Genomic DNA, 25,842 nt, shown 5'->3' with positions numbered 1-25,842 from the left:
ACCTTTTCACTTGGTACTGTGTATTTTGTTCCATGTTGCACCGTGTTGTTCCTTGGAGGATCGTAATTTCACTCCGCTGTGTACTTGTACATAGATGCAATGACAAAAGAAGCCTCTTGCCTCGACTCGACTCTTTTGGGACTACTTTGCTTACATGTACCTCTCGACTACTCTACTAAAAACACACTTCAAAACACATTTTAGGCCAAAACTGGTTGGTTAGTGTAGTGGTTAACACCTCTGCCTTCTACACTGTAGACTGGGGTTCAATCACCACCTGGGCAAACACCCTACACTATACCAATAAGAGTCCTTGGGCAAGACTCCTAACACCACCTTGGCCTGCCTGTGTAAGATGATCAAATTGTAAGTCGCTCTGGATAAGAGCGTCAGTCAAATGCCGTAAATGTAAAATGTAAATGTAAAACTCTCTCAAAACTACACAACAGTGCGTCAGGTTGTGTAGATATTTTGAGGATTCCTCTTTAACTGAACAATGCTCCAGTGTTCTCACAGAGCAAAACAACCAAAGCTGCCCATGGTCAAACAAAACCTGGCAAAAACATGATTTTCAAGAACAATGAGAGCGGCTGAGAAGCGTGTGTGAGTTTACCTAACGCTCCACCATCAACATGCAGCATAAACACGTTCTCTCACTCTCGTATCACGTCGTCTTCTTAGAGCCCTCAAAAAACACAGCGCACTAAAACCTCTCTCGTCATTAAGCGGGAAAGTGATCTACACGTTCCTTCAGATAAAGAGAGAGACAGATACAAACAAACCACAAGGGACCTGCACTCATATTCTCTGCACTGAACACTAAAGGCATGAATGGGAAATCAACGTGCACGTTCCTTCAATACTCTGGTGTATTCGTGAGTTTAACGTAGTGTGAGGGGGGGTTTCTGAGCCAGCTGAGCAATTTCTCAATAGGACACCTTGTTTTTCTCATGATGATGCGGGGAGAACTCAGAAGACATTTGAAAGGCGGGGCAAAAGAGGAAGCTGTGCTTGGCTAAATATTTTTACATTGACCTCCACCGTCTCCAACACACAACAGAGAGACGACAGGCGTGGTCTCTAAAAGCTGCAATCTTTCACAGTGATGGTGTAATGACAACGACAGCGTAGGTGTGATGACGGGTTCTCCATCAACTTATCTCCAGAACGGCAACTTTATAGGAGAAGGAAAAAAAAACCCCTCTTTACTTTTAACGTCAATGGAACCAGACCCGGTTCTCCTGGTCCATCCTTCATGAAATTTACACGCAACGTAAAGGGCGAGTTATATTATCAAATCACGAGGTTTTCTTCCGACAACAGCGATGTGGTTTGATGAATGTTGCTGTCAACAGTTATTTCTTCTCTGAGCAATAAAATCTCCTTTCATGCAAAAACCGGCTTTCACATAAATTTAGCTTATTCTGTTTATTTGATTAAACATTAGCAATTAATATAGCCATTAAACACAGAGATCACTAAAGGAAGACAAATTAAATTAATGATAATGTTTTCCCAAGTATAATTCCTCTTGGAGAGCTTATTGTGGTTATATTGACTCATATTTATGTCAAATGTCTGACTATAGTGCCCATTTTCCCACTGAAAGCACAGGCTTTCTTTAATCCCGTTTGTGGCTGATCTCTGACTCATCCATTTCTAAAAGCCTGAACTTGAGCTGACCTGATCAAATCTGCTGACAGAAGCTCCAGAACAGCAGAGGGAGTGCACGAGGCCTAAAATGGAGCGCAGCTGGCACTATTTGCTGCTTCCCAATAAAATATAAATAGGAGCAACAGGACATAAATCTCTGCATTTGGCAATGGTGATAAAATCATCTCCATGCTTCAGGACTGGATCCAAAATGCATCTCAAGAACAAAAAAAAATGCAGATTTTGCTAACATAGCATATTCGTTTACAATGTACAAGCCTGTTGTGAGATTGTTAAACGAACATTTAAGCAGATTATGCTAATGCTGTCAATTTTTTTTTCTGTATTACCCAATTTCCAAAACCTATCAGGCGTTTAAAGGCCTTTCTGACTGTTGTTAGGAGGTAATATTTGCTCTAATCAACATTAGAACGTGAAAAATGACGTTTTACATCATACCTCTATTTGTAATCCTAATCAGAAATGAAAAAAATAAAATACAAAACAAAAAGTTTGGGGTTTTATGTGCGCTTTGGAATAAATGTACTAACATAAAAACTCCAAGGTAATAAAGAAAACAGCCTTTTATTATTGATCAAATCTGCCTTCAATCAGACGAAACTGAGCTGAATAAAATAAAAACAAATTCCTGTCTATTTGTTAGGCTTCAGATCAAGTGCATGTTTTTTAAACACTAAGAAAATAAGAAAGACTGAAAAGGGCGGGGCGGCAAAGCATCATTAACACAGCGACTCATGTTTTCTTCGTTTAAGCACTGCGTCTAAAAGCGCATGTACAGTCGAAAATTCATTAAGATTAAAATGAAAAAAAAAAGGTATAAAGGTCATACACAGTTGTGCTGTTTAACAAGCCCTTCGGTTGCCAAATGTTCTTTAATCTCCGCGTGTTTATAGCTTTAATATGTCTTGTGTGTGCTGATTTTTAATCCATCTGTAGATCACAGAAAAGCAGACCGGCTCCAATTAAAATTGCTTCTCTGAGCAATAAAATCTTGTTTCATGCAAAAACCGGCTTTCGCATAAATTTAGCTTATTCTGTTTATTTGATTAGATATTAGCAATATTTTATCTAAATGCTTCCCATTAAATACAGAGATCACTAAAGGCAGACAGAAATTAAATTAAAGATTCCTGCACACAAGAATGTGTGTTTTCCAAGTATAATTCCTCTTGGAGAGCTTATTGTGGTTATATTGACTCACATTAATGTCAAATATCTGACTATAGTGCCTTCGCTATAGTCCTTCAGTTGCCAAATGTTCTCTTTAACCTCCGCATGTTTATAGCGTTAATACGTCTTATGTGTGTTGATTTTTAATCCACCTATAGATCACAGAAAAGCAGGCCGGCTCCAATTAAAAACGTTTTTGCCCGACTGCATTCGGCCAGTTTCAGACTTTAATATTAAAGAAGGGAGTAATGCGCTCGTGTTGTTTTATAAAGCATCTCAATAGCAGAGCAGCACTTACGTTCATGTCACAGAAGGAGCCGAGGATGCTGCTCTCCTGAGCCGAGATGTCCTGCAAGGAAATGGGAAGAGTATGAAAAAAAAGAGAGAGAACAATCCAAAACAAACAAACAGAAAAACAAATAAAAACAGAAGAGGAACAATAGCAGGATCTGTTCAGGAGAAAACAAGGACAGCATGCAGTCGTGTGTCTCTGTAACTGACCTGTGAGTTACAGCGAGAACGATACAGCACAGAAATCATCCAACTCAAAAGTGAACGCCAGTAAGTGCTCTACAGAGCAACAGACGCGGGACAACGCGCTGGGATACCGCAATGGAGAACAGACACCATCGATTATCCTACCTAATGCAACTGCACTGTTAAACTGGCCTGACCGAGCTAACTTACTGTTTTATTATTCGGAGTTGCAGTTTTCAAGCTAAAACCACAAACTGTGCACAAGTTCCTATACGGGTAATTGTGTGATTGTACTTTTGGGACAAATTCCAGTCCAAAAATAGTGGAATGTTGTAAAAACTCAAATCTAATTGACCCAAATAATGTCACACTCTCTCACACTGTTCCTCACAGACATTCAACACGTTAGCAACCACCTGGAATACCACAACAGCATCCTCGCAACACTTTAGAAACGACCTGGAATACCATAGCAATGGCCTAGCAACACTGTAGCAACCATTTGGGATACCATATTAGTGGCTTAGCAACACGTTAGCAACCACCTGGAATACCACAACAGCATCCTCGCAACACTTTAGAAACGACCTGGAATACCATAGCAATGGCCTAGCAACACTGTAGCAACCATTTGGGATACCATATTAGTGGCTTAGCAACACGTTAGCAACCACCTGGAATACCACAACTGCATCCTCGCAACACTTTAGAAACGACCTGGAATACCATAGCAATGGCCTAGCAACACTGTAGAAACCACTTGGGATACCAAAGCAGCAGCCTAACAACACTTTAGAAACTACCAGGAATACCATAGCAGTGGCCTAGCAACACTGTAGCAACCATTTGGGATACCATATTAGTGGCTTAGCAACACTTTAGCAACCACCTGGAATACCATAGCAGTGGCCTAGCAACACTAACAACCACTTGGAATACTATAGCAGCAGCCTAACAACACTTTATAAACTACCTGGGATACCATAGCAGTGGCCTAGCAACACTGTAGCAACCATTTGGGATACCATATTAGTGGCTTAGCAACACTTTAGCAACCACCTGGAATACCATAGCAGTGGCCTAGCAACACTAACAACCACCTGGAATACTATAGCAGCAGCCTAACAACACTTTATAAACTACCTGGAATACCATAGCAGTGGCCTAGCGACACTGTAGCAACCACTTGGGATACCATAGCAGTAAATGGGCAGGCAAAGAGAGTTCGGCGCAGCGTTTTTGGTAACCATGCTAAATAACTACTCTAGCTTCCAAAGAACAGTGAAAACAGACGTCAGCCGAACTCATCGTCAACCTTTAAGATGACGAGTCATCACCACGCTGTGTCGTACCAGCTCACTAGCTCATCCGAGCAGCAGCCTCTGTTGCTCATTCAACACGAAAACATCCTGATTTCCCTCGCCGGTGTTGGAATAATAAAACGGTTTTCAAACGTGTTCCTCTGCACGCTTTTTTACATAACGGTGCTACCACTGAAAAAGTTAAGCCTACAGCCCTCTCATCCTAAGCCTACAGCCCTCTCATCCTAAGCCTACAGCCCTCTCATCCTAAGCCTACAGCCCTCTCATCCTAAGCCTACAGCCCTAGTCCCTTATCCCTAATTTTTCCCTACCTGCATCTGATTAACGACCAATTTAATAACCCTTACAGATATTCCATAAACGCAGATCCCTAGAAACGTCCCATTTCTAACTTCGTATTGAGTCATGTGCCTCGAGATCTGATCACTGATTTTTATGAATCTGAAGTTCTGGATGTTGATTTTAAAATGACTTCATTCAGGTTAAAATTAACGTCATTACACTTCCACTCTTTGTGTTTTCTCATTTATTTCAAAGTCTTCGACAGCTCTGTCCATCATTCAGGACATATTAACATTTCTTAATTTATCCTACAAACACTTTGAAGCCTGTCAGGTTACACAGTACCAGCATCATAGTTACGCTGCTGGGATGAGCGGTTCTATTCCTTCTGACTGGCAGTGCAGTGTGACGGATTACCTCTATGGTGGGGTGTGTGTTGTGTTTGTAGGCCGTGTAAAGGGGAAACTGGATCTGGAATATTTTGGCAGCACACAGCAGTAGTTTCTCGCGGTCCTCCGTGCTCCACGAGCTGAAAGGGTCCAGGCTGGTCTCGGCCAAGCCCTCTTCCCCCGAACAATCCCCCAATCTGGGCTGGTCCTGAGGGCCTGGCTGAACCTGGGTCTGGTTCTTCTGCGGTTCTGCCGAAACCCCCTCCGCTCCTCCATCCTCCTCCGCCGAGTCTCTCTCCACGTTCAGCGGCTCCTCCTCAGCAGGAGAAGGCTGAGGGTGGGCGGAGCCCCATTCAGATCCCGTACCCTCCCGCCCACCACTGCCGCGGGAACTGCAGAGGCGATCCCTCAGGCTGGTTACCTGGGCGATGACCAGGTTAATGAGGCCATAAACCAGCTGGTTGAAGACTTCAAGGTGCTTGTACTCTTTGAAGCAGCACAGACATTGCCTGAAACCACACAACAAAGAGAGGATCACCACGTGTTACTCCTCCTAAGAGCTGCAGGTGGTTTTAAAAAGCTTCGGTTCTATTTAATTACAGTGTTTCTGGGTTAGTTATTCAAGAGCTAGTGCCAGGTTTTAATACATAGCCTGTATTACAACAAACCAACATACAGGATACACAAGTTTCACCACTCAAATGATATTTTGTTGATTTTATAGGTGAGAATGTGTTAACACATCCTCAACAGGGAACAAGCTTAATTATGTGGTCAGGACCCCCATGGACCCTCACAGAGCAGGTACTATTTGGGTGGTGGATCATTCTCAGCACTGTAGTAACACTGATGTGGTGGTGGCGTGTTAGTGTGTGTTGCGCTGGTCTGAGTGGATCAGACACAGCAGTGATGCTGGAGTTTTTAAACACCTCAGTGTCTCTGCTGGACTGAGAATAGTCCACCAACCAAACATATGCAGCTAACAGCGTCCTGTGACCACTGATGAAGGACTAGAGGATGACCAACACAAACTGTGCAGCAGCAGATGAGCTGTCGTCTCTGACTTTACATCTACAAGGTGGACTGACAAGATAGGAGTGTTTAATAGAGTGGACAGTGAGTGGACACAGTGATTAAAAACTCCAGCAGCACTGCTGTGTCTGATCCACTCACACCAGCGCAACACACACTAACACACCGCCACCATGTCAGTGTTACTGCAGTGCTGAGAATGATCCACCACCCAAACAGTACCTGCTCTGTGAGGGTCCATGGGGGTCCTGACCACTGAAGAACAGGGTAACAGAGTATCAGAGAAACAGATGGACTACAGTCTGTAACTGTAGAACTACAGAGTGCAGCTACACAGTAAGTGGAGCTGATAAAGTGGACAATGAGGGCAGAAAGAAGTCATAATGTCATGCCTGATCGGTGTAGTTGGGGCTTTATTGCATATAACAGTCACTGATCAGCTCTAATCTATAAAATGTGGACAGATGCACAGAAACAGTAAAATAAAGCACACTGTTAATGGTTGGGAACGGGAAAGGACTACATTAAAAACACTAAATAAATAAATAAATAAATGCTCCACTATGCAAACATTTCCACAGCTGATCAATATGATCAATATTTTTTCTACCATAAATCTATGATTCCAGATATCTGTGGTTTTGTTGGGACTGCAACAACATGGAGAAAGTCTATATATTCCTCATGAAATAACAAAGGAAGAAGGTTCCTTTATCCTAAAAACGGCGGATTAGATTGGCACCGATGACTCAGCACTTTGAGTGAGCACGCTCGAATGCCACAGCGGGCAAAACCAAAGTAGGCCAAAGGTCGCCCAACCGTCCATAGCAAAATCCTTTTTACGTAGCAGAGAATGTGCAACTGTATCGCATAACACCGGCTGGAGCAGCAGCCAAATCACCCAGAGAACGACGGGTTTGACAGAAAGACTCCAAACTGTCCACGTATCACAAACAATACTGACCGAGAGGAAACCGGACTCAATGAAGGCGTGAACGGATGAGCGACTGACCTCTGTGTCCATGTGCCGATGTAGCTGAAAACTCTTAAGGCATGCTCCTTCTTCAACTGCAGGCCGTCCGAACTGTCTGCATCCGAGACTGAGGAGACAAGAGATCAAGACACGTTTATACAATACAATCTTTCCTCCTGTGAACAGTCTGTACTCAGAAGATCTAAAGCCCAAGGCCCAGTCCCATTTCACCCCTCGCCCCTAACCACTCAGCCCTTACCTCCTACATGACCCTCCAAGCGGAGGATTTTCTGAGACTCACTCCAAACAGAGTGATATGAGGAAAAAGAAAAGAAAAACCGGCCAGTTGGCTGAGCAGGAGACCACAGAAGCCCACAAATGTGAGAATTTTCTAGGTAAATAATCACGATATCCACTGTATTTTCTTAGTCATGTCGATTCACTGTATTATGGCCGTTTTCTTCATAACAAGCCAAAAAAAAAAAAAAAAAACAGTATTGCACACTAATGTGTCGGTAGCTAGTGGGCTAACTCTCCCATTCCACCTTAAATAGTCCAGCAGTTCTGAGGCAACACTTAAGGAGGAACAGGAAATAGCTTCATATCACCAAAGAATAAGGGGTGGCCCCCCTCTTTGAAGGCTTATGATGCTCTAAACGTAACTAAAGCGCAGCAGTGAGGAGCTGAACTTTCCCCTCCTCTGCTGTCACTGCAGACGGGCCGGGTCGCCTACAGGGCGGCGCTAGTAGCTGTTAGTGAAGCAGTGTTTTTATTTTTTATTTGAGGGGTTGCCATTTCGTAGGGCAAGATTTAAACCACTACCCCTTATATCTCAGTGCCAAGGGGTTTGGGTGACACTCGAAAACAAGGGGTAGGGGTAGAAAGAAGAAATGGGACTGGGCCACCTATTAATTCCAAGCCACACCTCACACCACCCCACACCACCCAAACCGGTACCATAAGTCTGTTTAACCAATGAGTGGTTCTTAAAGGCATACTATGCTTTTAACGTTGTACTCTTAGAAACGTCCTCAAATTTACAGACTTTCACCAAGCCTAGAGGTAGAGAGGTGGACAAATTAGGTCAGGACACACTTGCGGCATGACATCGGTACTTCTAGAACACGGCATCATTCTCCATCCACTGCTCTGATCTAGAAGAGCCTGGTTCTCAAATACTGCCTTGTTCTACAACCATGGAATCACTGCAGAACATGGCTTCGTTCTAGAACCTCTGCTTCACTGCGGAAGACTGCTTCGTTCTAGAACCTCTGCTTCACTGTGGAAGACTGCTTCGTTCTAGAACCTCTGCTTCACTGCGGAAGACTGCCTTGTTTTAGAACCACTGATTCATTGTAGAACATGGCTTCATTCTAGAACTACTACTGCACTGCAGAAAATGGCTTCAGTCTAGAACCACTGCAGTACACAGGTTTATCGTGGAGCCACTGCATGACTGCAGAACACGGCTTTGTTGTAGAACCACTGCATGACTGCAGAACACGGCTTTGTCGTAGTACCACTGCATGACCGCAGAACATGGCCTTGTCGTGGAGCCACTGCATGACTGCAGAACACGGCCTCGTTCGTCCGAATTGCTTGCTTTTCCTTGTAAAATACATCACTGCTGTTTTGTTGGTCCTGTTTATTTGTCCTATTCCAACTGGTTCACAAACCCCAGAAAAGCCAAATATTGAGATGCATTTAACATCCTGTGAAAAAAGTGTTCAGCTATCGAGATGTTTTACTTCTGCAACATCATCCACTTTCACCACCAGCTCCCTTCTTGGTGAAGCCCATTAGCAGAGTGTCAATTTTCCATCCATAAAAATGCCTTAAGCCAGCCTCAGGCTAATCCAGCAGCACATAACAAACACACAGCGGACACACACTCCACAGACCTCCACGCACCGTTCAACTCCAACTGAAACTACACAGGATCACACTGACACTTCCACACTAATACCGTCCTGGCTTCTCAGGGACTTTTCTAACCCGGCATTTCATTAAATCACTGTACTTTCACACTGGGAGGAATCTTCGAAAGTCGCCCCACCAGGAACAGCACTGATTTGGGACCGATTACGACTGTACAGAGATTAAATTACAACACTTCTTTCCTGACACCAATACGGAAACCTGGAGTACCAGCTAACACTCACCCACTGTTTCCCCCTCATCTTTAAAAGGAGCTGATTAATTGAAGCACTTCACTTCTACCATCTAAGGCTACGTTCACACAGCAGGTAAAAGTGGCCCAAATCAGATTTTCTTATGAAATCCGATGTTTGTTGTTTGGCTGCTCACACTGTCCTTTAAATGTGATCTGTATGCGACGTCAGTCTGAACAGATCAGCTCCTAAACCGACCCGCGTGCGCCATACAGCGCTTCACGTGGCTCATCCGGAGGTAAACAATCATGACGGCCAGCAAACACGAGTCGCTCTCCGAGCTTCAGTTTCGCCTTCACCAGCATCACAGGGGCGATTATGAAGCTTTGACGCTGCCGCCTCGGTCTCCTCTGGAGCCGCTCGGCCGTTTCGCTCAAAACCTCTGCGGACACGGAGCGGCTGCGAGGAGTCTCCTAGTTTTTTGGTACAGAAACATCAGCCTAAATGTTTTTGAGTCTCGGCAGCACAAAATTATGACGAATGTGGAGTGTGAACTCCGATCAGTCGCACTGCCGCAGATCGGATACGGATCGGATTTCAGTACCACAAGCGTTTCTTGCTGTTCACACTGACACGTCACATATGAGGAAAAAGTCTGGGCCACTTTTACCTGCTGTGTAAACGCAGCCTAAAAGCAGGATATCATGTTCGACCTACTCCCCCACAGGAAGAAACACACAGCTAACAACTACAGATGCGTGAAGATGGCGGAATCACTTCGGTATCAGCAGATATTTGTATTAAAAAAATTAATATCAGCATCGGATATCTGATGTTGCATTCACTGCACTCTGTAAGAGCAGTGGGCGTTTTTCCACCGTCCTCCTCTGAGAAAATTCAGGGCCTACTGTTTTTGACCAAATTCAGCAATCGTCTGACAAATTTAGTCCCATCCGGATCCACATTCCTGTGCATTTTGGTGGATTTTCCAGGCAGATGTCACGTCTTGTTGGAAATATATTTTCTGCGCCCCTGAGACTCGCACCATTTAATCCTCTAGCGCATTAATAGAGTTCAAACATTTTCCGAAAAGAAAAGTCAACGCCTTGAAAGTTTTTCAACCGTTAACTTGGTCTGGGCAGCAGGGCTTCATCTCCATTCTCTCTACACACTGGCAGAGCATTCGCAGGAGGAGAAGCGAGATCCTGTAGGCTGATTAAAGGGCCTTCATGGCAGCTACATACATAACACACACAGCTACACAGTGTCATTCCAATATTACTTTATATGCAGTTTCACATCGTATACAGTCTAATCATATGATTACGTGTGATGCAGAGAGTCAGACTACAACCCAAACTCACGCCTCTGAAGTGTCTGGATTACAGACTCATTACAGACGTCCCCAGATAAAGCATGACAGCAGCTCAGCGGCAGCCAAGAGCTACACATTCACCACTGAACAAGTCTGGTTTCGGCTTCCACTCTCAAGGCCGTAACCCACCAAGAGTGATGCGAATCATGGGAAATCTGACGTGTGCTGAAACTAAGTTCATCCAGTTTGGAGCCCAGTCTGAGCCCCATTTATGCCACTCGCAAGCTGATCCGTCCCCTGGGTTGAGACCATTTCATCCAAGATAGCCAGTTAGTTACAGTTAGCCAGGACTGAACACGGTCTAAGCTAATGCTACCCAGCTTCCCTCTCCCCTAGTACAGCACAGTGAGACAATGACTGTTTATACACGCACTCAATAATCCGATCGTAATCGGATTTCTGCAGTTATCCGAGTATTCAAATGGCCACACTCTGAACTAGAAATCTGATAAAGAGGCTGGATTTCGGCTCAGCAATCCGATTCCTCAGTGCATGTGAACTCTGACTCGGCTTGCTTTCGGATTTTTTCAGTCTGCACTTGCGCGAGATCAGACGGTGGATGTCGCGAGACGCAGCGAAACACTTTCGGAGAGCGGCGCCGAAACCAAACCCTAAACATTAAACACCAACATTAAATATTCTTCGTCTTCTATGATGATGCATGTCCATATTGTGTAAACCCGGAGTTCTGCATTTTCTGATTACTCAAGCGCACGTAAACGTGTCGATCGGATTACTGACCAAATCGGATTTTGTGCAGTCATCAGATTATTAAGAGCATTCATAGCGGTGAGGTACCTGCGTTATCTACACCACTGGTTTTGAATAGTAAATAAAACCGCTATATCTGTGACCCCTGGTTCCCATCACCACCACTTCAAACAAAACCAGAGTCAGTAAGTTTCTCTACAGTGAACCATTTCACACCAAACCACCTCGAATGACTTCATTTACAACTCCCTGACTGGATTAAGCAGAATGTATTTATCGATTACGGCTGAAACGTGATAAATAACCAAAAACAGAAACACGACATAAATAAAGAGCCGGACCCGCGCATCAGCTTTTAACAGTCTGACAGGAAGTTTGTCATGAAATGAAACGCTAGCGTATCACCTAGTAGATTACAGAAGGAGCGCGTCTAAAAAGCAGGATAATCTTCCTGCTCAGCTCCCAAAAACAGCACTTGAGCTGGTGAGCCTCTTTGCCGGTTAAATGTAAAAGCCACAGTGATCTGTCGACAGTAGACGGCGGTCAGGCTGTCCAGACTCCATTCCTTCCTGTCCGTATTAGAGCTCTGACCTGAGGCGATACTGGTGGCTTTAATTGCCTGGTTCTGTCTGTCTAGCTAACACGCATTCAAACGACAGCAAACTGCCCGTCCGGAGCAGAAAGAAACTTGGCAACTTCCACAGGTGTTTAGACCATCCAGCTGAGTTTTTGAGCAACTTAAAAAAAACTCGCTGATTGACGAGAGTTGACCAAAAGCTGCTCTCAGGTAAGACGATGAGGATTAGAAGACGCTGTTACTCAGTCACACGGCGAGGGTTGCCAGATTGGGCAAAATGCCCTGCAGTAGCATTTTCTACTTCTTGCAGTGCCAATAATTCTTTGTCAGTGATGTTTATCCATTACATTTACATTTATGGCATTTGGCTGACGCTCTTATCCAGAGCGACTTACAATTTGATCATTTTACACAGGCAGGGCAAGGTGGTGTTAGGAGTCTTGCCCAAGGTCTCTTATTGGTATAGTGTAGGGTGTTTGCCCTGGTCGGGGATTGAACCCCAGTCTACAGTGTAGAAGGCAGAGGTGTTAACCACTACACTAGCCAACCATTACCACACAGTATCTCAGGTTTCACTAGTAATTAAGTAAGTAATTTAATTAATTATTAATTAAATAATTAATAATGATATTTTTAAAAAGCCATTTATAATGTTATTATGGAATTATTATGGAACATTATGGAATTCCCCACTAATGAAGCACCAATTAGATAAACTAGAGCTGGAAAGGCTGAGCTTTACAAACGGTTAAACTAGCAAACTGACCAGATAAACAGCTTCACATATCATTTTCCTCCAGACGGCCTAAGAGTTCTGCAGAGTGCTGTATGTGCAGAACAGACAGTGTGATTAAGTTAATGGTGTACAGTATGTAGGTGTGGTATGTGTGTTCGAGAGATTAACGGTTCCTCACACACACACACGCACACACGCACACACACACACACACACACACACACACACACACACACACACACACAGAGAGGGTTAATGTTGATGTTCAGTGCAGTGTGTGTGGGTGAGATTAAGCCTGATTCAGTTGGGGTGAGGGGGGGGGGGGGGGGGTTCTGAGTAAACACACAAAACAACTGTATAAACCACCAACGGCACAGGAACTACACAACAGTGTTTAAAGGGCCCGTATCCTCCATTTGTCTTGTGTTCTCCTTTTCCGCTGACGTCCACGTACGTTTGTGTGCATTACGTACAAAAACGAGAACATTTCATACAGTTACATGATCATTTTCCAAAGTCTTAGATTTTATTCCTCAGAATAAACAGTCCGTTGGGTTTATATGACTGAACATGGAAAAAGACTAAAATGTTTACAGCTTAACCGACACGTCTGGTTTCCAAGCTCAAGCTCTTCAAATCAACTACAACGCTCAATATCAGAACCGAAGACTCACTCAGCACGCGGTGAAGGGACGATTAAGATACGATAAGGAGAGGACTGGCACAGCGCTCCTCACACTGAGCCCACCCCTCGCTGATCGTATCTGAATAAACTTCGGCCAGATTTCACTTAAACTTTTCGCTAAAAATGCATCTCCAGCCTGTCCAGGTTCGACTGCACGTCCAGGTGTAAAAAGCAAGTCAACACAGGCGTCGTTTCCATTTTACTTCTGTTCACTCTTTTCCCTGTTATGAGTGAACAAGATCAGCTAGGACACCTTCACAGGGTGGGACAGCAGGAAGGCTCTTGGTTTGGGGCCCAACTTCAGCCTCACGTATCCTCCATCTTTAGTGTTGTGGTTTATTCTCGGAGCTGCTAGTCAGAGCTTGGCGGTACGGCTGGGCATCGAAATTCAATACCTAACAGGCACCGACCGAAACTTCTCGGTACCACCGAGTACCGAAAAGGCTCCGAAACACTGGGGTCTATTTACGATACTATGTATAACACGCAAATCATGAGGCATTAGTGGAGTAACCTCATCACTAACGGCAATAAATAAATAAATAAATAAATAAATAAATAAAAAGTGACTGGTTCCCTGACGCACAGAAACACAGAGAGCACATAAATATGTCGAAGAGGTCAAAAGTCTGGTTCTGCTTCGAAAACGTTACTAAGAACAGTTCCAGGTGCAACAAGAGCCTTAAGATTGCGGCTTCCAAAACGGGTGATGTGTCAAATCTGAGAGAACATTTGAGAACACACGGAAATAAATCTCCATCAATAATCTCCATCAATAATCTCCATCAAGACAACCTGCAAGACTGCATGAAGAACAGCACTGCGCTGCTGCCAGAGATGCGAGAATCTGGGCTAAATACATCACAGCCATGCGCAGACACCAGAGTTTAGAGTGATAAAATATCATCAAGTAAGTTAACGGTTTACTGGGCCCCATTCCTCGCTTTGCCAGAGAAACTAACGCTCGTTCCTGTGCCGCCGGTCAGCGCTGAAAGCCATTCAGGATTCAGCTAATATTGCATAAAACTCGTATTAGCCAGCCAGCCGCTACAATTCACCGGCCGAATGAACGCATCTGTAACGCTGGTATTCGTGTTTGGTAGGTTTCATAAATGAGCCCAATTAACTACCCGCATGTTTTCGTTTAGAGGTGAGGGCTTTGACAGTGCTGGGGTCAGTTCTACTCGCCCTATTGCGGCTGCCCACAGACAAACGACCCTTTTCACTGTGGTAGAACAGATCAGGATGTCAGCTGAGAGGCGGGAAGAAGAGCCACAGAGCAGTAGCCAGTGTTACTGTTAAAGGACTGCAGCGCTTTCCGACTGTTCAACCTCCCTGCTTTATGTGGGATGGATCACGTTTCATCCCTCTGTGTCGTACCTATAACAGTGGTTACAACGAGTTTGTCCTTCACTCACACGATTTTCTCCATCGTTATTCGTTTAGAGAGGTGACAAAGGCATGAAATATCAGCCCCCATCCCGAGACACGCCGTCAAACACACCAATACTCACCTGGTACACAGCAGAAAAAATCAAAATAATGTTTATTCCTTTTTGTATTTTTTGTCACAATTAGAAAAAAAGTACCGGAAAAGTATCGTTACGGTATCGGAATAGAAATGACTGAACTGGCATTGAATGATACACACCCAGAACGATACCCAGAGCATCTCCATATGTAACTGCATGGATTCCGTTTACACTTGTGCTCATTTTGAAATGATGCGATTTAATCTGCTCACAATGTTTTGTTAATATCTGCTAAACGTATTGTTAGTATCTGTTAAACGTATTGTTAGTATCTGTTAAACGTATTGTTAATATCTGTTAAACGTATTGTTAGTATCTGTTAAACGTATTGTTAATATCTGTTAAACGTATTGTTAATATCTGTTAAACGTATTGTTAAGATCTGCTAAACGTATTGTTAATATCTGCTAAACGTATTGTTAGTATCTGTTAAACGTATTGTTAATATCTGTTAAACGTATTGTTAGTATCTGTTAAACGTATTGTTAAGATCTGCTAAACGTATTGTTAATATCTGCTAAACGTATTGTTAAGATCTGTTAAACGTATTGTTAATATCTGCTAAACGTATTGTTAATATCTGCTAAACGTATTGTTAATATCTGTTAAACGTATTGTTAAGATCTGCTAAACGTATTGTTAAGATCTGCTAAACGTATTGTTAATATCTGCTAAACGTATTGTTAATATCTGCTAAACGTATTGTTAATATCTGTTAAACGTATTGTTAAGATCTGTTAAACGTATTGTTAGTATCTGTTAAACGTATTGTTAATATCTGTTAAACGTATTGTTAATATCTGCTAAACGTATTGTTAGTATCTGTTAAACGTATTGTTAATATCTGCTAAACGTATTGATAAGATCTGTTAAACGTATTGTTAATATCTGCTAAACGTATTGTTAGTATCTGTTAAACGTATTGTTAAGATCTGTTAAACGTATTGTTAATATCTGCTAAACGTATTGTTAAGATCTGTTAAACGTATTGTTAGTATCTGTTAAACGTATTGTTAAGATCTGTTAAACGTATTGTTAGTATCTGTTAAACGTATTGTTAATATCTGTTAAACGTATTGTTAATATCTGCTAAACGTATTGTTAGTATCTGTTAAACGTATTGTTAATATCTGCTAAACGTATTGATAAGATCTGTTAAACGTATTGTTAATATCTGCTAAACGTATTGTTAGTATCTGTTAAACGTATTGTTAAGATCTGTTAAACGTATTGTTAGTATCTGTTAAACGTATTGTTAATATCTGTTAAACGTATTGTTAATATCTGCTAAACGTATTGTTAAGATCTGCTAAACGTATTGTTAAGATCTGCTAAACGTATTGTTAAGATCTGTTAAACGTATTGTTAATATCTGTTAAACGTATTGTTAATATCTGCTAAACGTATTGTTAATATCTGCTAAACGTATTGTTAATATCTGCTAAACGTATTGTTAAGATCTGTTAAACGTATTGTTAATATCTGTTAAACGTATTGTTAATATCTGCTAAACGTATTGATAAGATCTGTTAAACGTATTGTTAATATCTGCTAAACGTATTGTTAGTATCTGTTAAACGTATTGTTAAGATCTGCTAAACGTATTGTTAAGATCTGTTAAACGTATTGTTAGTATCTGCTAAACGTATTGTTAAGATCTGTTAAACGTATTGTTAGTATCTGTTAAACGTATTGTTAATATCTGTTAAACGTATTGTTAATATCTGCTAAACGTATTGTTAGTATCTGTTAAACGTATTGTTAATATCTGCTAAACGTATTGATAAGATCTGTTAAACGTATTGTTAATATCTGCTAAACGTATTGTTAGTATCTGTTAAACGTATTGTTAAGATCTGTTAAACGTATTGTTAATATCTGCTAAACGTATTGTTAAGATCTGTTAAACGTATTGTTAGTATCTGTTAAACGTATTGTTAAGATCTGTTAAACGTATTGTTAGTATCTGTTAAACGTATTGTTAATATCTGTTAAACGTATTGTTAATATCTGCTAAACGTATTGTTAGTATCTGTTAAACGTATTGTTAATATCTGCTAAACGTATTGATAAGATCTGTTAAACGTATTGTTAATATCTGCTAAACGTATTGTTAGTATCTGTTAAACGTATTGTTAAGATCTGTTAAACGTATTGTTAGTATCTGTTAAACGTATTGTTAATATCTGTTAAACGTATTGTTAATATCTGCTAAACGTATTGTTAAGATCTGCTAAACGTATTGTTAAGATCTGCTAAACGTATTGTTAAGATCTGTTAAACGTATTGTTAATATCTGTTAAACGTATTGTTAATATCTGCTAAACGTATTGTTAATATCTGCTAAACGTATTGTTAATATCTGCTAAACGTATTGTTAAGATCTGTTAAACGTATTGTTAATATCTGTTAAACGTATTGTTAATATCTGCTAAACGTATTGATAAGATCTGTTAAACGTATTGTTAATATCTGCTAAACGTATTGTTAGTATCTGTTAAACGTATTGTTAAGATCTGCTAAACGTATTGTTAAGATCTGTTAAACGTATTGTTAGTATCTGCTAAACGTATTGTTAAGATCTGTTAAACGTATTGTTAGTATCTGCTAAACGTATTGTTAGTATCTGCTAAACGTATTGTTAAGATCTGCTAAACGTATTGTTAAGATCTGCTAAACGTATTGTTAATATCTGCTAAACGTATTGTTAAGATCTGTTAAACGTATTGTTAAGATCTGTTAAACGTATTGTTAATATCTGCTAAACGTATTGATAAGATCTGCTAAACGTATTGTTAATATCTGCTAAACGTATTGTTAATATCTGCTAAACGTATTGTTAATATCTGCTAAACGTATTGTTAATATCTGCTAAACGTATTGTTAAGATCTGCTAAACGTATTGTTAATATCTGCTAAACGTATTAAGATCTGTTAAACGTATTAAGATCTGTTAAACGTATTGTTAAGATCTGTTAAACGTATTGTTAAGATCTGTTAAACGTATTGTTAATATCTGCTAAACGTATTGTTAATATCTGCTAAACGTATTGTTAATATCTGTTAAACGTATTGTTAAGATCTGCTAAACGTATTGTTAAGATCTGCTAAACGTATTGTTAAGATCTGTTAAACGTATTGTTAATATCTGTTAAACGTATTGTTAATATCTGTTAAACGTATTGTTAATATCTGCTAAACGTATTGTTAATATCTGCTAAACGTATTGTTAGTATCTGTTAAACGTATTGTTAAGATCTGCTAAACGTATTGTTAATATCTGCTAAACGTATTGTTAATATCTGTTAAACGTATTGTTAAGATCTGCTAAACGTATTGTTAAGATCTGCTAAACGTATTAAGATCTGTTAAACGTATTAAGATCTGTTAAACGTATTGTTAAGATCTGTTAAACGTATTGTTAAGATCTGTTAAACGTATTGTTAATATCTGTTAAACGTATTGTTAAGATCTGCTAAACGTATTGTTAAGATCTGCTAAACGTATTGTTAAGATCTGTTAAACGTATTGTTAAGATCTGTTAAACGTATTGTTAATATCTGTTAAACGTATTGTTAATATCTGTTAAACGTATTGTTAATATCTGCTAAACGTATTGTTAAGATCTGCTAAACGTATTGTTAAGATCTGCTAAACGTATTGTTAAGATCTGTTAAACGTATTGTTAATATCTGCTAAACGTATTGTTAAGATCTGCTAAACGTATTGTTAATATCTGCTAAACGTATTGTTAAGATCTGTTAAACGTATTGTTAAGATCTGTTAAACGTATTGTTAAGATCTGCTAAAAGTATTGTTAATATCTGCTAAACGTATTGTTAATATCTGTTAAACGTATTGTTAATATCTGTTAAACGTATTGTTAATATCTGTTAAACGTATTGTTAATATCTGCTAAACGTATTGTTAATATCTGTTAAACGTATTGTTAATATCTGTTAAACGTATTGTTAAGATCTGCTAAACGTATTGTTAAGATCTGTTAAACGTATTGTTAATATCTGTTAAACGTATTGTTAGTATCTGTTAAACGTATTGTTAATATCTGTTAAACGTATTGTTAGTATCTGTTAAACGTATTGTTAGTATCTGTTAAACGTATTGTTAGTATCTGTTAAACGTATTGTTAATATCTGCTAAACGTATTGTTAATATCTGCTAAACGTATTGTTAATATCTGCTAAACGTATTGTTAATATCTGCTAAACGTATTGTTAAGATCTGTTAAACGTATTGTTAGTATCTGTTAAACGTATTGTTAATATCTGTTAAACGTATTGTTAATATCTGTTAAACGTATTGTTAGTATCTGTTAAACGTATTGTTAATATCTGTTAAACGTATTGTTAATATCTGCTAAACGTATTGTTAGTATCTGTTAAACGTATTGTTAGTATCTGTTAAACGTATTGTTAGTATCTGTTAAACGTATTGTTAATATCTGCTAAACGTATTGTTAAGATCTGTTAAACGTATTGTTAATATCTGCTAAACGTATTGTTAATATCTGCTAAACGTATTGTTAATATCTGTTAAACGTATTGTTAAGATCTGCTAAACGTATTGTTAGTATCTGCTAAACGTATTGTTAATATCTGTTAAACGTATTGTTAAGATCTGCTAAACGTATTGTTAGGATCTGCTAAATATATTGTTAATATCTGTTAAATATATTGTTAATATCTGTTAAATATATTGTTAAGATCTGTTAAACGTATTGTTAATATCTGTTAAATATATTGTTAATATCTGTTAAATATATTGTTAATGCCAGGTGTAAACAAGCTCCTTAGGTTTAACACAAATATACAAAAGGGTTATACCAGTGGTTCCCAAAGGTTTGGGCTTGACCCAAAGGGCAATGTCTGAGATGGACTCGGGGCCAAAAAGACAAATAAAGAAGGAAGGCAGGTTTCAGACGTACCCCATAACATTACACTATGATTTGCTGCTAAAATATAAAAATATATCGTTTTAAACAGAAAATACTAATATAATGTCAAATACAGCATAAAAACACGTTCCTTCTCTCAGTGGTTGAAGGGGTGAGGGCAACTTGGTGGCCTAATGAAAAGTCTCATAGGACTCTGAAAATAAAAGGTTCCCAAAAGGTTCCTGCTAGGATTTCTTGCAGGAAAACCTGAAACGTTCTTTAGGGAAGCAAGTGGTTCTGGAACCATGAACATTCAGAGAACCCTCTGCATTGCTGCACCATGAAAGTGTTGATGAAATGTGAAATGTGGGAAAATGTGCATGAACGTGCTAGAGATGGTTCTACATACAATCTCTTTGGAAAGGGTTCTATATAGCACCCTAAAGGGTTCTTCTATTGTTACAAGCTTCACAACATTAAAAAAAGGTTCCATATAGAACCGTCATTCTGAAAAATGCTGTCATGATGCAAAGAGACTTTCACCATGCTAAGGGTTCTTTGAGTGTTCATGGTTCTGCATAGAACCATTTTCTTTACTAAACAACTCTAGAAGCGCCATCTTAAGAGTGTGTAGCATCACTAAACCGTGTCAGCACCTTTATCCCGAAGCGCAAAGGCAAAAGTATAACGTCAAACGGGTTCTAGCTGGTTTAATGAAGAGCTGAAAGGATCGAAATAGTCGAAAGCGAGAGTATTGAACCGCCACAGCGCAACACTAACAAACAAACAAATAAACAAGACTATTTAACTTTTGATACATTGCGCAACTCTATTACAGTGAGGTTTTGTCCGTACATCACGCCCTCACCACATGGGATCCAGAAAAAGAATCCATTCAACTCCGTGCCCTCTATAAACAAGCAGGACGCTCAACTCCACGCACTACTGACACACGCCTGGGATAAATCATAAAAAGAAATGAAAACGACTGGACAGCCTGAATGACCTTTCAGACTTACAGGTCGTTCCACTCCTGATGCACATTCCTAATTATTTCAACATTTCAGAGCAATCGGCCTAGACAGAGCTCTTTTCCGTGAAAACAGCATTCCCAAAACGGCAGTTTGTTTCGGTTTTAAGGCTAATGTAGCTACGTGTAGGGCTGTTGCGATTACTCGATTATAAAAAAATAAATCGATGACAGCAGCCACGTTTACATGCAGCCTGATTATCCGTTAATGATCCGACTAATAGCTCAATCGGAATAGAATACGTCCATGTGAACACCTCAATCGGAATAGACTAATCTGATCGAGGCCATTCGGAATACAATTTCTATGCGATTGAACGAGGTGGGTAAACCTCTAATCTGTTAAATAGAAGAATAATATCCGTATAAACGCCTGAATCCGATTACACTCCAGTCGGATCGTGTAAATCCGGTCTGCGCATGCGCGGCGCGTCACAGCGAAAGCTTTATACCGTTCAACACGGCGGAGCAGAAACTGGTCTGCAGAGGAGACGAGGTTCATACTCTGAGCTTTAAAAGACGTCCAGCTTCTGTGTCTCAGAGCACAACGTCTTCCTTTATAAGTGCATGTGAAGGACGTTTTTCTGAGTCTGATGAGTTTTTAATGGCTTTAAACTGACAAGCGGCCGACTGGAAACTCGCCTCACTTGGACTGGACCTCACGTGATGCTCGCTGTCATGGTAACGTTCACTCTCACCGCTGCTCCACGTACGCGCGTCGTTTTAGATCGGATTACTTGTAGTCGGCATACAAAGAAAGATTTATCAGATTGTTGAGCAGAGGGAGAATAAACACCTCAGTCTGAGTCTGTAATCCGACTGTACACAATCAGAGTGGCAAAAATCTTTGCATGTAAACACAGCCAGTGGGAGTTCTTGATGAATCAGATTAGTGATGGGTTAAGTGATGGACAGAGAATCCACCAGTCTTTTATAAAGCCATGTGAAGATCCTCGATGAGGGGGAGATATTAGCACTCAAACTGCCTTTTGACTCTTCACTGGAAGAGAGGAAACCCACACCAGCAGGATCTCTACAAAGCATGTATAGTTGCAGTTACAAATAGAGGTGATCAAAGTGGTGCAAATACCATAACACGGCGCTTAAAAACATTTCCACCATACATGAAAAGTATCACAGTATTCTGTAACACAAACACCGAGCACCAGTAGCGTCACGTTTAATAAGCGCCATCAAAAACTCACAATGGTTCACATTCTGCACTAAATCCAGTCTCATTATGCTCTCTTTCTAGTGAAACACACAGATGGTCAGGCTTCTCCAAGCACGATATACTCAAAGCTCATTATCACAATAATAATAATAATAATAATAATAATAATAAAATGCCATTGAACTGGCCACCCCGGTTACAAATCTCACATATATGATGCTCTAAAATATATGCATTGTTCGATTCATTGTTAAAATAATCACTAGATTACTTCTTTACTAATATAATTAATGGTGACAGTCCTAAAAGCAACCAGTGACCGATTACCAGTGCTTCCTCTAGAACAGCACCACCCTCCACCCCCACCCTGAAGGATCAGGTCGAGACCATATATAGTAGAAACACTGATTATACCACAGCAATTAGCAGCAAGTAAGATGCCTAAATCATCACCCACAGTTCTTAAACCACCCAGAGCATCACATCTGTTAAATACGTCTGAATAAATGTAAAAAAGAAGTCACGCCTGATATCAGAATCATATCAGTATTGGCAGATAATTGCTTCAAAATTGCTTTAACAAACGCATTGGTCGGAAGTTCAGAGCTGACCAAGACATTGAACATACACTCACCAGCCACTTTATTAGGTACACCTTGCTAGTAAAAAATTGGACCACCTTTTGCCTTCAGAACTGCCTTAATTCTTCGTGGCAGACTTTCAACAAGGTGTTGGAAACGTTCCTCAGAGATGTTGGTTGGTTATTTGAGTTCCTGTTGCCTTTCTATCATCTGGAACCAGTCTGCCCATTCTCCTCTGACCTCTCACATCAACAAGGCATTTTCATCCACACAACTGACCGCTCACTGGATGTTTCCTCTTTTTTGGACCGTTCTCTGTAAACCCTAGAGATGGTTGTGTGTGAAAATCCCAGTAGATCAGCAGTTTCTGAAATACTCAGACCAGCCCGTCTGGCACCAACAACCACGCCACGTTCAGAGCCACTTAAATCCCCTTTCTTCCCCGTTCTGATGCTCGGCCTGCACTTCAGCAGGTTGTCTTGACCACCTCTACATGCCTAAATGCATTGAGTTGCAGCCGTGTGATTGGCTGATCAGCTATTTGTGTTAACAAGCAACTGAACAGGTGCTATTAGGTGTACCTAATAAAGTGGCCGGTGAGTGTATATCTGCATTTGTAACCCTACAGAACTGCTATAAATCACCGTAATCTTAATCCAGGAAGATGTAATCCCACATTTTACATGTTAATGCTGGTCCCACGTTATATTGTCGCTAATAACCGCGTAGTTACACGTGAACATATGCAACAATGCATATATTGCATATGCAACTTCTACAGAGGGTAGCGCAGGTATTCCTGTAGCGCAGTGTTGGGCCCAATCCCATTTCTCCTTTTTACCCCTAACCCCTTGTTTTTGAACTGAGTTAAAGAGTAGTAGCTGAAATCTTCCCTATAAAGTGGGACCCTGAAATAAAATAAAATACAATAAAATAAAATAAAATAAAACACTGCTTCATTATCAGGCTACTAGCGGTGCTCTGTAGGCGACCCCGCCCATCTTCAGTGACAGGAGAGAACAGTTCAGCACTCGCCGCTGGGCTTTAGCCACTCTTAGGATAACATGCTGTAAAGAGGGGGTGATACGCAGTATTTATTACCGCCCACCACCAATTCATTGGTGACATGAAGCTGAACTCAGCTGTTCTTGATCAAATGATCCTGTTCCACCTTAAACGGTGTGGCAGTTACATTCTGGCGTTTCAGGTATTATCAGAACTGCTGGACTATTTAAGGTGGAATGGAAAGTTAGCCAGCTAGCTACTGAGACGTTAGCATACATTTAGTGATTTTCATGCTTGTTATGAAGAAAATGACCATAATTCACTAAAACAACATTAAACTAAGAAAATACAGTGGTTATCGTCATTTTTTTACCTGAGAAACTTCGTACTTTTCTGGGTTTCTTTGGTCGCTCGCGCAGCCATCATGCTGGCTTTTCTTTCTCGTAACACTCAGTTTGGAGCGCGACACTGAAAAGCCTCTGTCTGGAGGCCGTGTAGATCTAGCCCTTCGCCCCACCCCTTCATCTCAACCAAAATCGGGACACCCTACCCCTAGACGTGAACGCGCAAAACAGAGGGCTAGGGCTCGGTGGACGGGGCGAGGGGTGAAATGGGACTGGGCCTTAAGGCTACCCTTTAAAATAAGAGGACAAGAGGTTCCTGTGTAGTTGTTATGTAGGTACTGTATAAATATGGAGGGGTAATACAGAAGCTGCCTTGGGTTTAAAGCAACACAATTAACGTTATAAAGGTTAAGCGTTAAGATACGGGGACGTCTGCTGGACGGTCACATTACAGACTGGTTTAAAGCTAAAACTGGCGACAGTGTCACAGCGGTTAGGAAAGCTGGCGGACACGGTGCAAGTAACATATTAATGGAAGTTATTACACACTTCCTCTTAAAAATGCTGCTCCAGTGATGACAATGCCATCTTGGCGTGATTACATGAGAGAGAAAAGGCTGTTACACCTACTAAGATACACTTGTGTGACTACATGAGCTGCGCTTCTGTAACAGTGACAGAATCTTTAGTAGTTATTGTTGTTACACATGTTGTTCACATGTAACTACACAGTTATTAGAGACACTTAATATAAAGAGGGACCAAAATGTTCAAGTATCACCATCTGCAGATACAGTACTGTGCGAAAGTCTTGGGCACCCAAGACACATTTTCAAAATCTGTTTATTTGTGTTTATTTGCTGAGAAAAGTGTTAATATTCCAATAAGCAAAATTTATAGAAAATTAATAATTATATATCACTGCCCCCTAGTGTGTGTGCTCACTAGCGTGTATGTGGTGTTTCACTTCACAGATGGGAGGAGAATTTTCCCCGTTTGTGGGACATATATATAATATATTAGTGTGTGTTATATTATATATATACACACACACACACAGAGATAGATAGATAGATAGATAGATAGATAGATATGAATAATATAGTGATTTTCTGTATGTTGGTGTGTTTGTTTAACCATTTCCAAGCCTCTCCTCCTCGAGGAAATCCAGTATTATATGTAGTTAAAAAGCAGCTCCTGGTTTGACCAATCAGTGCTCAGTAAATTGAATAATTGATGATATTAACGAGTCTCTGCGGCGGCTGTGAAGGTGTTAAGGAAAAATACAGACCCAAGAAATTCTTGTTACTGTTTATTGTTTTTCTGTTTATTTGAATTATGAATACGACTTTATTCTAATGCATGTTGTGATGAACTCACTGCTGAGGGAAACTTTCACCCAGTGCTGTATATACATGAAAAATATGTCCGAATTGGTTGAGAACTCACATATTGGGGCTAAAGAGAATCGTATCATGGCTCAAGTATCACGATACCGTATCAGGAGTTATAAATTCAGCTACAGAACTGACGGTGGAACCAACTAAACCACCACAAAGCACCAAAGCCCACGCGTGTCGAGCCAAAAAAGCCCTCCATTACAGTCTATTCCGTTTTTTTGTTCCTTTTAAATGTCCAACTCCACCCAATGTGCCCGTTTTTCACGCACCTTTCACTCCGAGCGCAGTTTTATTGGGTGAATATTCCAAACACTTTGAAGACAACAGCCTCGGCAAAGACCCTGTTAACTGTTACCATGGCAACTGGG

General features: G+C 40.6%; 1 protein-coding gene across 2 annotated transcripts in view; it reads right to left on the bottom strand.

Moving 5' to 3' along the window:
* usp34 (ubiquitin specific peptidase 34) overlaps nucleotides 1-25,842 on the bottom strand; it is a 121,977-nt gene that overhangs the window by 87,853 nt on the left and 8,282 nt on the right. For both annotated transcript variants that reach the window (XM_037543733.1, XM_037543734.1), the window contains exons 2-4: nucleotides 7,359-7,446; nucleotides 5,343-5,823; nucleotides 3,143-3,193 (exon numbers count right to left, since the gene is read on the bottom strand). In XM_037543733.1, coding sequence (XP_037399630.1) covers nucleotides 3,143-3,193; nucleotides 5,343-5,823; nucleotides 7,359-7,446 — 620 coding nt within the window. The remainder of the gene's footprint in view (nucleotides 1-3,142; nucleotides 3,194-5,342; nucleotides 5,824-7,358; nucleotides 7,447-25,842) is intronic.

The sequence above is a fragment of the Pygocentrus nattereri genome, chromosome 12 (genome assembly GCF_015220715.1).
Source record: "Pygocentrus nattereri isolate fPygNat1 chromosome 12, fPygNat1.pri, whole genome shotgun sequence".
NCBI lineage: Eukaryota > Metazoa > Chordata > Actinopteri > Characiformes > Serrasalmidae > Pygocentrus > Pygocentrus nattereri.
Note: the sequence above shows the minus strand (reverse complement) of the source record. Positions and strands in the feature narration are given on the sequence as shown.